This window comes from Chiloscyllium plagiosum, unplaced genomic scaffold (assembly GCF_037043375.1).
Source record: "Chiloscyllium plagiosum isolate Xiang-an unplaced genomic scaffold, Cpla_swu_hap1 HiC_scaffold_2, whole genome shotgun sequence".
NCBI classification, from domain to species: Eukaryota; Metazoa; Chordata; class Chondrichthyes; order Orectolobiformes; family Hemiscylliidae; genus Chiloscyllium; species Chiloscyllium plagiosum.
Genome location: NW_028270140.1, coordinates 137897411 through 137913462, shown reverse-complemented (window position 1 = coordinate 137913462; position 16052 = coordinate 137897411). Strand labels below are relative to the sequence as shown.

The window sequence follows — 16052 nt, the reverse complement described above, 5'->3', positions numbered from 1 at the left end:
AGTCCAACTGGCCCAGTAAGTCAGGCTGCTGCACAATTTGGCCTGACCATCATAGCTAAAATGTGCTTTGCTCAACCTGAACTTACCCTGACAGCAATGTGATCAAAGTAATCCGATGCTAACAAGGGAAAAACAAAATTTCGTAAAGTTCCTCTCTAAAACCCAAGGCAATCAAACCCAATCTTTGAGATAACTTGCACCAATTAATCTTCGTAAAGGCATTTATCTTCCATATAATGTAGTCTCAACTATAGTCAGGAGCCTTTCCAGCTTTCCTTCTATGAAAATAAACTACTGCAGATGCTGGAGATCAGAAGTTAAAACAGAAAATGCTGGAAAAACTCAGCAGAAATGGCTGGATCTGTGCAGAGAGGGACAGAATTAAGGTTTCAGTTCCAGAATGAATCTTCTTCAGAACTTACTTCTTCAGATCAGTTGAGTTTCTCCAGCATTTTCTGCTTTATTTCTGTTTTTATTTCATTTCACTCCTGTCATTAGTTTAAATAATGCAATGCGCCTGTTTATAAATCTGTTGTTACCACGCTAAACTCTAGAAAGGAATGCTTAATGGTTGGACTAATATTTAATATTTCCAAATATGTTGGTTGTTCTGGGCAAAATTGTCCTAGGGAGCCTAACTCTGGCATTAACATTCATTCCTATGAGAAACCATGTTTCACTTAAAGTTACTGCACTTAAAGTCGACATTGTAATAAATGTTTGAAATTCATATCAATATCTTGTCTGCTGTTTGGAAAAATGGTCCAAAATCCGGCAACTCACTAACTATTCGCTTCTTCTAACCCAACAGAGCAGCTGAGTAGCTCTGATTGGACTTTGGACTCCATCCATGAGATCCTGGACCTGCTCAGCTACATCCGCACTGACCGGCTGATGCAACACAAGTGTAGCGAGTAAGTTAGATCACAAATACTGCACTTATTTAATGTTTTTAAAAAGTCTTGGCTTGAGGTTATTGGATTGAATGTACTGTGTTAAATGGTACTTGTTGGTCCTTCGCACTTACTTGTAATGGATATAAACTAACATGCTGCATCATACCTTTTGTGCTTATAATTTTACCTACACAAGAGCAATGCTCCATTTGTGCTTACATATGCATTGATGTGCTGTCCTACAATGCTACCATACATAGCTGCAGGTAGGATGGGATAGGGACGGTGGGGACACAATTCTTATGCACCGACCTTATTTATCACCATGTTCATTTAGGCCCTACCAAACTGGACAGCCACAGCTGTATCAGAGCAAGCCATCTTCTGGCGCTATTCCATGTAACCATTACCTCACAGTTAGCAGCTCTGTTATACCCAAGACCGAAGGTTACGGGTTCAACACCAAGCCAGGAATTGGCCACACGATCAAGACTGACGTGTTGACAGCTTTCATTTGTATAGCACCTTCAACATAATTGTTATGGATTTGACCAGACCCCCTCAAAGTATGTGAAGAAAGTAGCTTAGACCCTAACATGTCTTCTTTCAAAGGCAGATGTGAAGTGGATATTCCAGGCGTGATGCAGCTGGTCAAAGCACTCAGCTTTAAGCAAAACAATTTATTTAAACACTACAGTTGAATCACAAACAGAAGAAAACGGAATTTAGAATAACTTAACTATCAGAAAATTTAAGCAACCCGGTACGGCAAGTTACCAATCCAGTAACATCCCATAAACACACCTCTTGGCAAAAAGGTAATTGAAACCCAGATTCTTACAGGCAGTAAGGAACAACATCCAAAGAGATTTCAGACAGAAAGACAGTCAGGAATCATTACTGAAGCTTGCAACCTTTCCTGGACTCTAGCATCTTGTGACTGCCACAGCTAAACCAAACTAGAGACAACCTGAACTGGGAGATCTGACCACTCCCCTGCCATTGTTAAACTAGGCTCATTCTAGACAGCTCGGCACCCTTGCCATGACAACCTCTCTTTAAGAAGTTGTATAATTAAACATTCCAAAGTGCCTCATGGGTGCATTATCAAATGTCATTTGACACACCAAGCCACATAAAGAGGCATCAGAGGAGACAACCAAAAGCTTATTTAAAGAGATGGATTTTAAGGACAGCATTAAAGGAAGAAAGATTTTCCAATAGCTTAAGGCCTGGTCAGCTAAAGGGGCAGTCACCCATGGTGTATTGATTAAAATTAGACATATTCAAAAATGGCAAAGGTAGAGAGGTATGGTTATCTCAGATAGCTCTGGGACATTAATTGGATCTGTTATTACAGTTAGGTGGTGGATACTTATTGGGGACTCACCTCTACTCACACATACACACGACCAAGTTCACAGAGGGTTAGATGTGTGCTAATGTCTCTGACAAGAAAAATTATGTGTGGACGAGATCAGAAATCCGCTTTCTGCTCTTCAATAACTGTAAACTAGCTTCACCCAGTCATTTGATACATACTTAGAGTCATAGAGATGTACAGCATGGATCAACTCGTCCATGCCGATCAGATATCCTAAATTAATCTAGTCTCATCGACCAGCATTTGGCCCATATGCTTAACTGAATCCTTCCTATTCATTTACCCATCCAGATACCTTTTAAATGTTGTAATTGTACCAGCCTCCATCACTTCCTCTGACAGCTCATTCCATACCCTCTGCTCCTTAGGTCCTGTTTAATCTACCCTCCCCCCACCTTGTACCTATGCCCTCTAGTTTTGGACCTTGACTGTTTGCCCTATCCATGCCTATCATGATTTTATAAACTTTTATAAGGTCACCCCTCAGCCTCCAATGCTCCAGGGAAAGCAGCCCCAGCATATTCAGTCTCTCGTTATAGCTCAAACCCTCCAACCCTGGCAACATCATTGTATTTGGTGAGTGATTTTGAAAAAGAAGTTATATTTTATGCAGGTGGTGCTGAAGTGTTGAGACTCGGTGCCTGACAGATTGAGAAAAGCAGAAAATTTCAAAAGAAAGTGTTTGAATATGCATTTGGAACAATTTAAAAATATTTGTATCTGATCAGAATGCAGACCAACAGCTGTGACCTGTCTCCATCAGATACAGATAGATAGATAGATAGATAGATAGATAGATAGATAGATAGATAGATAGATAGATAGATAGATAGATAGATAGATAGATAGATAGATAGATAGATAGATAGATAGATAGATAGATAGATAGTTTATTGAACAATCATCATGGTTGCTGGATTATATGATGATACAAACAAATCAAGTACAAACAAAACAAATTACTGGCAAACATTACGATGGAAATACAGTATAGCATAATGAAAGGATTGCACAAGTATGAACATTTCAGTTTATTATTAATTATAAAACATTTCAAAAGGCTGGTCTCCTTAATTCACTCAGTAAGAATAAAAAGTCCAATGCACTCTGTATTTTGCAGTAAAACCCATGGATCATATCAGGCCATGGTTATTAAATTCTCAATCATCTGTATATTCATTATGAAGTTTACAGTGTATGGAATTGGACTGCCTCATTGCCTTTTCAATCTGTATCTTCTCTCTAGAATGGGGTCTTTCCTCCTGAGTCCCATTTCACATTGACTTTCATGTACAAAGGACGGTGGTAACAGATTCAAGAGTTGTCCAGTGAAGGTCATCAAAACCAAAACATAAATGACCTGTAAATTTTCCATGTTTCTAATTTTCCCTAACGTAAAATTGGCCTGTGACACAATTGGGAACTCTTGTCTTTCAGATTTCGGAATGAACTACTTATATTCTGTGGTTACATTGCTACCTTACTGGCCATGAGAAGACATTACAACAGCATTGTGCCTGCACTTTATGAATACACCAGGTGAGGGCAGTATCTACTGACACATCTTTTGCTCAAAAATTAGGACAGTTTTGTAAATATTTCAATACAAACAGATTTTCGTGGAGTGCATTAACAAAATTCGATTTTGTATCAGTTGGAGCAGATCCTGTGAGGTGAAAGAATTAGATCATTGAAATGTCAATGAACTAACTCACTTGCTCGAAATGCTTTGAAAGTCAAAATGTGTTCCAAAGTTAAAGATAAGGTTCTCAGAACAGGAGAGTTAATGGTCTGATCCACACAAAACAACTAAGTTCAAGGTGAGCTCCTACTATCGGCTTACTTAGTGTGACTGCAATGAAGTGGCCCAGTATTCTTATGTCTGAAAGGCCAATGGAGGCAAATACAGGGGAGTTTGAGAAACAATGGAAAAGGAATAGCTTTCAGCCTTGTGGGAGAAGAGACAGGACAGTGGAAATTATTTTTATTCATTCATGGAATGAGGGCATCACTGGCTAGGCCAGCGTTATTGCCCCTTCCTAATTACCCAGAAGACAGTTTAAGAGTCAACCACATTGCTGCAATCTGGAGTCACGTGTAGGCCCGACCAAGTAAGGATGGTAGTTTCCTTCCCTAAAGGACATTAATGAACTCAATGAGTTTTTCCTCACTATCAAATTCATGGTCATCATTAGACTCTTAATTCCCAATATTTATTGAATTCGCAAATTCCACCATCTGCCATGGCAGGATTTGAACTCAGGTCCCCAGAGCATTACGTGGATCTCTGCATTAACAATCCAGCAATAATACCACTAGGCCATTGCCTCCCCAAGAAGCACTAATCAGAAAACTCTTCTAAAGAGCCAGCGTAGAAAGGTTGATCCAAGTGACCCCCATCTTGTGCTGATACTGTAACAGTAGGCACTGTGTTCGAGCTAGTCAGCAGTGGTACATAGCGGCCTGATCTGCTTCGGTCTTGTTTGGGGTGCTTATTTCTAGGGATGTTAGTGTCCAAAATTTCTATTCCTAATGACCACCTTGTGAAATGAAGACGAGAAATGTAGGAAAGGCTCAGCATCATCATGGGAAGCAAAGAAAAAAGCAGAAGTTCTGTTCAAAGATCATTCATCTTACTGCTCTCGTTTTCATGCTAATTGAAAATGACAGAGTTTTCAAGACACCTTTGGACTGACTGAGAGCCTCCTCCAGTCCAGGGTCACCTCAATTGCTCATGAACCAGGAGCACTCATGACCCAAGGAGCACTGGTCCAATCGCAGCCCGGCAACCAGGGTTGAATGGTGGGGAGGGAAAGCAACATAGAGGCCTGAGAGACATGGGTCCAGCACCACACACTCTACTGTCATTGGGGTTGGGGGTGTCCATTCACCCAGGTTACACAGAATCATCGGGCAGCTGCCAAGACAGCTAAGGAGACTTCAACTTACAAAACCAACCCAGACAATATTGGAGGAGTCATCAGGCAGCTGGTTTTATTTCAGTTACTCATGAGAGAACAGCTGGTCTCTTAGTTGGTTATATCGCTCGACCTGGCACAGTCCCCAGAACCAAAGAAAGACGCACAGGTTTTTGAGCTTCCCTAAAGAAACTATTGAATCTTTCTAAGCTCAACAGGAAGGCCAAAGGAGAGCAAGCTCAAAGAGTTCATGACTAACAACAACTGTCCATACCCCAACAAGCTCCGTCTTCTATCTCCTCTTTCCCAAAACAAATTAAGGACTGGAACAACCTTTCACAGATCTTAACCCCTCACGCCCCCTAAGAACTCATTTAAGTAAAGACTGTTGAGCCTTTTAATTAATGTGACTGCACTTATTGTGTACCTCCCATTAAAATTCCTATGTGGGAGTCCCTGCCAAGAAAGGGGCCGTTTTCCCCACCCCTGCCAACTGGAGTGGGCCAGTGTTGTGATCTCCTCATCTCCAATATCTCCAATGGGCACGGATCAACTTCCTGGTTGAGGATATCTGTGGCTCAGTGTCCCTGAGTAGGAGGGACTGCCTTTCCAGGAGAGGAAATTATGGCTCAAATTTGGGGCTCAAATGGTGGAGAAAGGTTGTAGCCAGTATTTCTTAAAGTAGCATTTTGCATTGAAGATAACTCTTTAAGTAGATCACAGGGAGAAGTAAAAAAAAAGCTATTAGGAAAGAAGCTGCAAGAATTAACAGTGGAAATTTAAATTATATGAATTTAAATTATATTATGTTCAGATAAGTGGGGTATGGATGCTAGGGCAGTTGCTTGCTCCTCCTGCAGAATGTGGCAGGTGGGAGACATGGCACACATCTCCGCTGGCTACATCTGCGGGAAGTGCACCCAACTCCAGCTCCTTGAAAACCGTGTTAGGGAATTGGAGCTGGAGCTGGATGAACTACAGATCATTCGGGAGGCTGAGGAGGTAATTGAGAGGAGTTACCGGGAGTTGGTCACTCCTCAGGCTCAGGACAAGGATAGATGCGTTACAGTTAGGGGGAGGAAAGGTGACAGACAGACAGTGCAGAGATCCCCTGTGGACATTCCCCTCAGCAACAAGTATACCGTTTTGGATACTGCTGGGGGGGATGACCTACCAGAGGAAAGCCATTGTAGCCAGATCTCTGGCACTGAGCCTGACACTGTGGCAAAGAAGGGAAGGGGGCAGAATGGAAAAGTACTCGTGGTAGGGGACTCGATAGCTAGGGGAATCGACAGGAGATTCTGTGGTCAGGATCGGGTTTCCCGGAAGGTATGTTGCCTCCCTGGTGCCAGGGTCCGGGACGTCTCCGATCGGGTATATAAGGTTCTAAAAGGGGAGGGAGAACAGCCAGAAATCTTGTTACATATTGGCACTAATGATATAGCCAGGAAAAGGATTGAGGATATAAAAAGTGATTTTAGGGAGTTAGGATGGAAACTACAAAGCAGGATGAACAGAGTAGTGTTCTCTAGTTTACTACCGGTGCCACGAGATAGTGAGGCGAGGAACAGGGAGCGGGTGCAGCTTAACACGTGGCTGTGCAGCTGGTGTAGGAGGGAGGGCTTCAGATATGTAGATAATTGGGATGCCTTCTGGGGAAGGTGGGACCTGTACATGAACGACGGGTTGCATCTGAAGGGGACCAATGTCCTGGGTGGAAGGTTTGCTCAAGTAGTTCAAGAGGGTTTAAACTAGTATGGCAGGGGGGTGGGAACCTGAGCTGTATACCGGAGATGAGAGTTGATGCAGATGAGGCAATAGCAAGAGGTAGACCAGCCAGTGGGAAGGATTTTCCTGGGAAGGAACCAAGGGATCAGTTAAAGTGTGTTTGCTTTAACGCAAGGAGTATCAGGAATAAAAGTGATGAACTTAGAGCATGGATCAGTTCCTGTTGCAATGCTGTTGTGGCCATAAAAGAGACATGGGTTTCTCAGGGGCAGGAATGGTTGCTGGATGTTCCAGAGTTTAGAACATTTAAAAAGAATAGGGAGGGGGGACAAAGAGGAGGGGGTGTAGCACTATTAATCAGAGAGGATATCACAGCTACAGAAGCTTCCATTGTTGAGGAAGATCTGCCTACCGAGTCAGTATGGTGGAAATTAGGACCAGCAAGGGAGCAGTCACCTCATTAGGGGTTTATTACAGGCCCCCCAATAGCAGCAGGGAGATGGAAGAAAGCATAGGTCGGCAGATTTTGGAAAAGTGTGGACGTAGTAGGGTTGTTGTAATGGGTGACTTTAACTTTCCCAATATTGATTGGAACCTCCTTCGAGCAGAAGATTTGAATGGAGCTGTTTTTGTAAGGTATGTTCAGGAGGGTTTCCTAACTCAGTACGTTGACAGGCCGACGAGGGGAGAGGCCATTCTAGACTTGGTGCTCAGAAACGAGCCGGGGCAGGTATCAGATCTTGTGGTGGGAGAGCATTTTAGTGATAGTGACCACAACTGCCTCACATTCTACATAGCTATGGAGAAGGAGAGGATGAGGCAAAATGGGAGGATATTTAATTGGGGAAGTTGAAACCATGATGCGATTAGACATGAGTTAGGAAGCATGGACTGGGAGCAATTGTTCCATGGTAAAGGCACTATAGACATGTGGAGACTGTTTAAGGAACAATTGTTGCGAGTTATGAATAAATATGTCCCTCTGAGACGGGCAAGAAGGGGTAAGATAAAGGAGCCTTGGATGACGAGAGCGGTGGAGCTTCTCGTCAAAAGAAAGAAGGTAGCTTACATAAGGTGGAGGAAGCTAGGGCCCGGCTCAGCTCTAGAGGATTACAGGCAGGCGAGGAAGGAGCTCAAAAATGGTCTGAGGAGAGCCAGGAGGGGGCACGAGAAAGGCTTGGCAGAACAGATTAGGGAGAACACAAAGGCATTTTACACTTATGTGAGGAATAAGAGAATGGTCAAAGAAAGAGTAGGGCCGATCAGGGATAGCATAGGGAATTTGTGTGTGGAGTCTGAGGAGGTAGGGGAAGCCCTAAATGAGTTTTTTGCTTCTGTCTTTACGAAAGAAACGAACTTTGTAGTGAATGAAACCTTTGAAGAGCAGGTGTGCATGCTGGAATGGATAGAGATAGAGGAAGCTGATGTAAAATTTTGTCAAACATTAAGATTGACAAGTCGCCAGTCCCAGACCAGATTTGTCCTCAGCTGCTTTGGGAAACGAGAAATGCAATTGCTTCGCCACTTGAAAAGATCTTTGCATCCTCGCTCTCCACTGGAGTCGTACCTGAGGACTGGAGAGAGGCAAATGTAATTCCTCTCTTCAAGAAAGGAAATAGGGAAATCCCTGGCAATTACAGACCAGTAAGTCTCACGCCTGTCGTCTGCAAGGTGTTAGAAAGGATTCGGAGGGATAGGATTTATGACCATCTGGAAGAGCATGGCTTGATTAAATGCAGTCAACACGGCTTTATGAGGGGCAAGTCATGCCTCACAAACCTTATCGAGTTCTTTGAAGATGTGACTAGAAAAGTTGCTGAGGGTCGAGCTGTGGATGTGGTATATATGGACTTCAGCAAGGCATTTGATAAGGTTCCCCATGGTAGGCTCATTCAGAAGGTGAGGAGGAATGGAATACAGGGGAACTTAGCTGTCTGGATACAGAATTGGCTGGCCAACAGAAGACAGCGAGTGGTAGTAGAAGGAAAATATTCTGCCTGGAAGTTAGTGGTGAGTGGTGTTCACAGAGCTCTGTCCTTGGGCCTCTACTGTTTGTAATTTTTATTAATGACTTAGATGAGGGGATTGAAGGATGGGTCAGCAAGTTTGCAGACGACACAAAGGTTGGAGGTGTCGTTGACAGTATAGAGGGCTGATGTAGGCTGCAGCGGGACATTGATGGGATGCAGAGATGGGCTGAGAGATGGCAAATGGAGTTCAACCTGGATAAATGCGAGATGATGCATTTTGGAGGGTCGAATTTGAAAGCTGAGTACAGGATTAAGGATAGGATTCTTGGCAGTATGGAGGAACAGAGGGATCTTGGTGTGCAGGTACATAGATCCCTTAAAATGGCCACCCAAGTGGACAGGGTTGTTAAGAAAGCATATGGTGTTTTGGCTTTCATTAACAGGGGGATTGAGTTTAAGAGTCGTGAGATCTTGTTGCAGCTCTATAAAACTTTGGTTAGACCGCACTTGGAATACTGCGTCCAGTTCTGGTCGCCCTATTATAGGAAAGATGTGGATGCTTTGGAGAGGGTTCAGAGGAGGTTTACCAGGATGCTGCCTGGACTGGAGGGTTTATCTTATGAAGAGAAGTTGATGGAACTTGGACATTTTTCATTGGAGAAAAGGAGGAGGAGAAGGGACCTAATTGAGGTATACAAGATAATGAGAGGCATAGATAGAGTCGATAGCCAGAGACTATTTCCCAGGGCAGAAATGGCTAACACAAGGGGTCATAGTTTTAAGCTGGTTGGAGGAAAGTATAGAGGGGATGTCAGAGGTGGGTTCTTTACACAGAGAGTTGTGAGAGCATGGAATGCGTTGCCAGCAGCAGTTGTGGAAGCAAGGTCATTGGGGACATTTAAATTTGAGGGTGCATACATGAGGATCAATGGTCGGCACAACATCGTGGGCTGAATGGCCTGTTCTGTGCTGTACTGTTATATGTTCTATAAGAACCTGAGAAATTGGGTATTCAAGTATTTTCTGTTTGGTTCTGGCAAGCTGTTCGCAGCCGCATTTTCCCCATAGTTCTTAATTTTCTGGGTGTTCAGCTTTGAAGATACTCAACAACTGATCATTCACTGTCCACCCAGGTAGAGGATTCTAAGGTTCTGTTAATTGGAAAATATTGCCGAGACTGGAAATCTGAAATATAAACTGAATATATTGGACAACATTCAGCAGCCTATTGTAAGGAGAGAATCAGTTCATGTTTCAGGTTAATGGAAGTTCATGATAATACAACATTTATGTTGTAACCATTTAAAAATAGGTAATTTGCTTTCACCTCTCAATGAGAACTATGTTTCTTTACCTCCTGTCTTAATGCTAGTGCAGAGGCAGCCCAGCATTTTGCAAATCAGGTTGGAAACCATCATTTGTCCACTTCCACTTCATTAAAAAGGGAAATGTTAAGACCATAAGACATGAGAACAGGAGTAGGCCATTCAGCCCTTCATGACTGCTCAACCATTCAATAGGATTCTTGCTGATCAAATATTCCTCACATCCACTTTCCTGCCCTTTCTCCTTAACCCTTTATTCCCCAACTGATCAAGAAAATATCTATCTCAACCTTAAATATACACAAGGATTCTGCCTCACAGCTCTCTGTGGCAAGGAGTTCCAAAGACTCAAGAGAGTTCCTCCTCTTCTCAGTCTTAAATTGGCGCCCTTTTATTCTAAGATTCTATCCTCAGGTCCGAGACTCTCCCATGACAGAAAACATCCACTCAGCATTTAAGAATCCTATATGTGTCAATGAGATGACCTGAACTCAAATGAATAGAATCCCATCCTATTTAGCCTTTGCTCCTAAGACAATTCCGCCATACTAGGGATCATCCCAGTGAATCTTCCCTGAACTGTCTCCAATGAACTGATACCTTTTCTTCAGTAAGGAGATCAAAATTGCTTTCAGTACTTCACATGTGGTCTCACCAGCATCTTGTACAGTAGTAAGACTTCCTTACTCTTATACTCCAACTCCCCTTGAACTAAGGGCTAACATTCCCTCAGGGGGATGAGTCTTTGGAACTTCTTGCCACAGGGAGGTGTGGGGCAGAATTCTTGATCAGTTGGAGAATAAAGGATTATGGGGAAAGAGTAGGAAAATGGACGTGAGGAATGTCTGATCAGACATGGTCCTATTGAATGGCGGAACAGGCTCGAAGGGCTGAACAGTCTACTCCTGTCCCTATTTCTTGTGGGCTTCATCCTGATAACCACAGACTGTATTACCACATTTTCAAAAGTAAATATAATAAAGCTCTTAACATGGCATTTTAAGTTTCGCTGAATGTAAAAATAAGGGTCTCTTCTGTGTCGAGGTTAAAGGAGTATTCCGAACTGAACAGCAACACAAACCCCAGGACCTAAGTGGCCACCTCTTAATGTTCCTTTTGACATAGACAGCTCACAGCTTACTTGAGAAGGACAGCAAATGATGGCCCTGATATGGCCTACTCTTGAACACAGTTTCGAAAAGATTAAAACGATCCAACTTTTAAACAGCGTGACGCTGGAGCTGAGAGACTTGAGCAGTCAGCTGGTCAGTGAATGTTCTGCCATTTTTAGAATAACTGTAAAGTTCCACGTGAGGCCAGGGGTGGCTCAATTAGAGTCAGGAATCCTGGCCTTGACTCTCACACCCTGCTCGCACTTTGCGATTTCCAGTTGTGCCTGAAAGGTCTGCCCTCTTTGTTACAGCCAGCTCTTGAAGCGTAGAGAAGTGACAGTCCCGATACGGATTGAGCAGCTATCGGCCGAGCTGGATGGGTGGAGAGTCTGCACTCAGTCAGCCAGCAAGTGAGTATGTCACGAGCCAAGAGAACCAAACTCACTGCGCATCCTTAATGACACAGGCCGCCGAATACCTTCCGTGTTTTTCCACCTTTGGGCTGCTACACTTAACTTTATGGTGAAGTTATGACAGAATCGCAGGAGCACAGCTAAGAATTTATTCTGTCTTTTGTTTTAAACTGAAGGAACTAATTCTGAAGTCATCATTCCTGTGTAGTTATCGACACCAGGTGGGGGAGGATATTGGAAAGGACACTTCTTGGTCACGTCTCACTGCATCAACAAGTAGAACAGTCACACCTCATTTATCTTCGAGCACTAAAGTCGTGGGACTGCTGGCTATAATAAGGGTGAAGTCACCATAGTCCCACTCAGTGGGATTTAGTGGTGAGTTTAATCAGAGGGTCACCACATATCAGGCAAGGGATGAGATAGGGAAGGTGGTATCTCAGCAAGTATGGGAATTGAACCCAGGCTGTTGGCATCACTCTGTAATGCAAACCAGCCATCTTACCAACTAATCTAGTTGATTCCCCCCCCCCGCACCCCACTAGATGTACACCAAGATGTTAAATTAGCCCAGGGCTACAAAAACCAATTAAACTCTTTTTTACTATCTAACAGTGTTACCTTGCTGGGAACGCTAAGGTGAAAGATAAGTGTGCTAATAGCAATATTAATGGATCAGTAATATTTCAACATTCACTTGGGCTGGTGACGGAGTGAATGTGGGAAACAGAAGGAGGTCATGTGGCCCTTCAAGCCCGTTTCACCATTCCATTAGATCATGGTGGCTCAGTGGTTAGCTCTGCCACCATACAGCACCAGGGGGACTCATTACAATTCCACCCTTGGGTGACTGTCTGTGAGGAGTTTGCACATTCTCCCCATGTCTGCACTGATTTCTTCCCACAGTCCAAAGATGTGCAGGTGAGGTGAATTAGCTGTGGGAAATTGTCCTTAGTGTCCACGGATGTGTCGGTTACGTGGATTAGTCATGGGAAATCAAGGGTTATGGAAATAGGCTGAGTCTGGGTGGGATGCTCTTTGGAATGTTGGAATGGACTTGATGGGCTGACTGGCCTCTTTCTGCACTGTTGAGATATCTGCTTGATTCCTTGTTTGATCCACTTCCTTTAATACCTTTCCTTAAAAAAAATTCTGTCGGCCTCAGATTTAAAATTTTCAATTGGTCATGTATTTCTATCATATAGTCTCAATTACCTGACCAAATCTGACCACATTTTGTGAGATGTACCATGAGGCTGTCAGACTGCATATGTTGGTGACATTCCAGTGATAGAAGGAGGGAAATCCATTTGAAAATTCATTCTTTTCTTTGCTGCGTGATCATTAATTTGGTAAATTGTACGCCAGAAGGTGCAGAAATTGAACAGAAGAGAGACAGTTTGATCTGTTGTGTTTAATATAATCCAGTTCATGTAAATCCAAGACTGGCCTAGCAAGGTCCACCCAGGTAGATTTTCACCTGTTTTATTCAATAACATCAACTTTCCTTATAACATGGGCATAACTTAATAAAATGCCCCAAGATGCTTTAATGGAATGTTATTCAACAAAATAGTTAATATGTCGGTAATTGGAAAGGGAGTCACAATTTCCAGATTGTCAGCAAGACGGCTCATATATTTGCAAGTGATGAATTCAAAGGGTTACAGTGATAGAGCTAGGACTAGTTGGGTAGCTCTTTCAGAAGCCGGTACAGATGCAATGGGCCAAATGGTCTCCTTCCGCACTATAAAATTCTATGATTCTGCAAAATGTGACTCCGAGCCACATAAGGCGAAATTGGACTAGAGGAACAAAATCTTTGCCAAATATGTCACTTTTAAGGAACGTTTTAAAGATGGAAATTGATGTGGAGACAATGAGGTGTGGAGAGGGATTCCTGGGGTTTGGGGGCCTAGTCAACTGAGGCACAGCCACCATCAGGGAGAAGTTAGAATCAGGAATGCTCAGGAAGGTGGCATTTGAGGAACCCAGACAGCTCAGAGGTTTCGGGGTCGGATCAGAGGGATGAGATCCCAAGTCCTGGAATCAAGGACAGGAGTTTTTAATTCCATGGAGAAGTGTCAGTGTTGGACTGGGGTGGACAAAGTCAGAATCCACACGGCACTAGCTTATAGTGCAGCAGGTTTATTTGAAATCACAAGCTTTCAGATCACAGCTCCTGCACCTAAAGAAGGGATAGTGCTCCAAATAAACTTGATGGACTATGACCCGGTGTCATGTGACTTCTGACTTTTTAATTCAGGCATTGTTTGACATCTAGGTCAGTGAGCACAGGGGTGATGGGAACAGGACTTGGTACAGGTTCGGGCCCACACAGAGTTTTGGATGTTCTGCAGTTTACTGGAAGCCGAATGTGGAAGACAGCTGAGAGTGCATTGAAATAGTCGAAGTAATGAAAGGGGAGAGACAGTAGCGCCCCTACCTCTGGCAAACTGCTGTAATACTTTCGCTGAACATAATCCAGGATCAGAGTCTAGATCAGAGTGGGGCTGGAAAAGCACAGCAGGTCAGGCAGCATCCGAGGAGCAGGAAAATCAACATTTCGGGAAAAAGCCCTTCATCAGGAATAGAGGCAGGGAGCCTCCAGGGTGGAGAGATGAATGGAGGGGTGGGGCTGGGGAGAAGGTAGCAAAGAGTACAATAGGTGAATGGGGGTGGGGATGAAGGTGATAGGTCAGAGGGGAGGGTGGAGCAGATAGGTGGGAAGGGAGATTGGCAGGTAGGACAGGTCATGAGGATGGTGCTGAGCTGGAAGGTTGGAAATGAGGTAAGGGGGAAGGGGAAATGAGGAAACTGGTGAAGTCTACATTCCTCCGCCTCTGCTGTATCTGCTCCCAGGAGCTCCAGTTCCACCACAGAACACACCAGATAGCCTCCTTCTTTAGAGATCGCAATTTCCCTTCTCACGTGGTTGAAGATGCCCTCCAACGCATCTCATCCACATCCCGCACTTCCGCCCTCAAACCCCACCCCTCCAACCGTAACAAAGACAGAACCCCCCAGTCCTCACTTTGCACCCTACCAACCTTCGCATTAACCATAACATTTCCGCCACCTACAAACAGACCCCACCACGAGAGACATATTTTCCTCCCCACCCCTTCCCACTTTCCACAAAGACTACCTGGTCAGGTTCACGCCCCCCAACAACCCAACCTCCCATCCTGGCACCTTCCCCTGCCACCACAAGAATTGTAAAACCTGCGCCCACACCTCCTCCCTCACCTCCATCCAAGACCCCAAAGGAGCCTTCCACGTCCATCAAAGTTTCACCTGCACATCCACCAATGTCACTTATCGTATCTGTTGCTCCCGATGCGGTCACCTCTACATTGGGGAGACTGGACGCCTCCTCGCAGAGTGCTTCAGGGAACATCTCCAGGACACCCACACCAATCAACCCCACCGCCCCGCGGCCCAACGTTTCAACTCCCCCTCCCACTCTGCCGAGGACGTGCAGGTCCTTGGCCTCTTCCACCGCCGCTCCCTCACCACCCGACGCCTGGAGGAAAAACGCCTTATCTTCCGCCTCAGAACACTTCAATCCCAGGGCATCAATGTGGACTTCACCAGTTTTCTCATTTCCCCTCCCCCCACCTTACCTCAGTACCAAATATGTGCACCCCTCAAACTGAATTAACACCCATTACATTAGCTGAATATCTGAACCTCATGTAAACCTGTTTTGCCAGGCTTTTGTGCCACAGTGGTGGTGTACCTCTGAACCAGGGAGACCCAGGTTCAATCCTATTTACTCCAGAGGTGTGTGTGAGAAAATATTGGTTAGAAAATACCTGTAAATGTTTCTTTCACCTGATGGCAATCTAAATTCTAATGACATTGTATCATAGCAGTGAGAATGATGACTGCATCAGTGTTATTCTTTTTTCAAATGCGTTCTAAGTTATCTATCGATTGCCCTCCCACTGTTGGTTGTAAAGCTGATAAATAATTTGAATCAACATTGTTTATTGCAGTCCTTCAAAACACATGTCTCATATGAGTTGCTTTCCAAATTCTGTCAGGTCACTTGAGGACTTGCCTTATACACCTCCTTCTGAATCTCAAAGAGAAGTGTACAGCATTTTGCTAAAAAGGATTAAGGAGGAACCCATCAAAGGACTGATTGGTCCTGATTATGTCACAGGTTCTAATCTTCCCAGTCACTCAGATGTCCATACCTCCTGCCTCACAGGCTTACGGATACAGGTAAGCAGAGCATGTTTATTTTTAAATTTATTGGACGCAGCAGTTGAAATTAACTTTCAATTGATGTAATACC

At 44.0% G+C, this 16052-nt stretch overlaps 1 protein-coding gene across 7 annotated transcripts in view; it reads left to right on the top strand.

The window, feature by feature from the left end:
• wdr17 (WD repeat domain 17) overlaps positions 1-16052 on the top strand; it is a 253003-nt gene that overhangs the window by 228554 nt on the left and 8397 nt on the right. For all 7 annotated transcript variants that reach the window (XR_006313775.2, XM_087973815.1, XM_043704725.2 and 4 more), the window contains 4 exons: positions 812-914; positions 3718-3819; positions 11645-11743; positions 15796-15979. Coding sequence is in view for 6 of the 7 variants with exons in the window: in XM_087973815.1 (XP_087829941.1) it covers positions 812-914; positions 3718-3819; positions 11645-11743; positions 15796-15979 (488 nt within the window). In the remaining variant the exon portion in view is untranslated. The remainder of the gene's footprint in view (positions 1-811; positions 915-3717; positions 3820-11644; positions 11744-15795; positions 15980-16052) is intronic.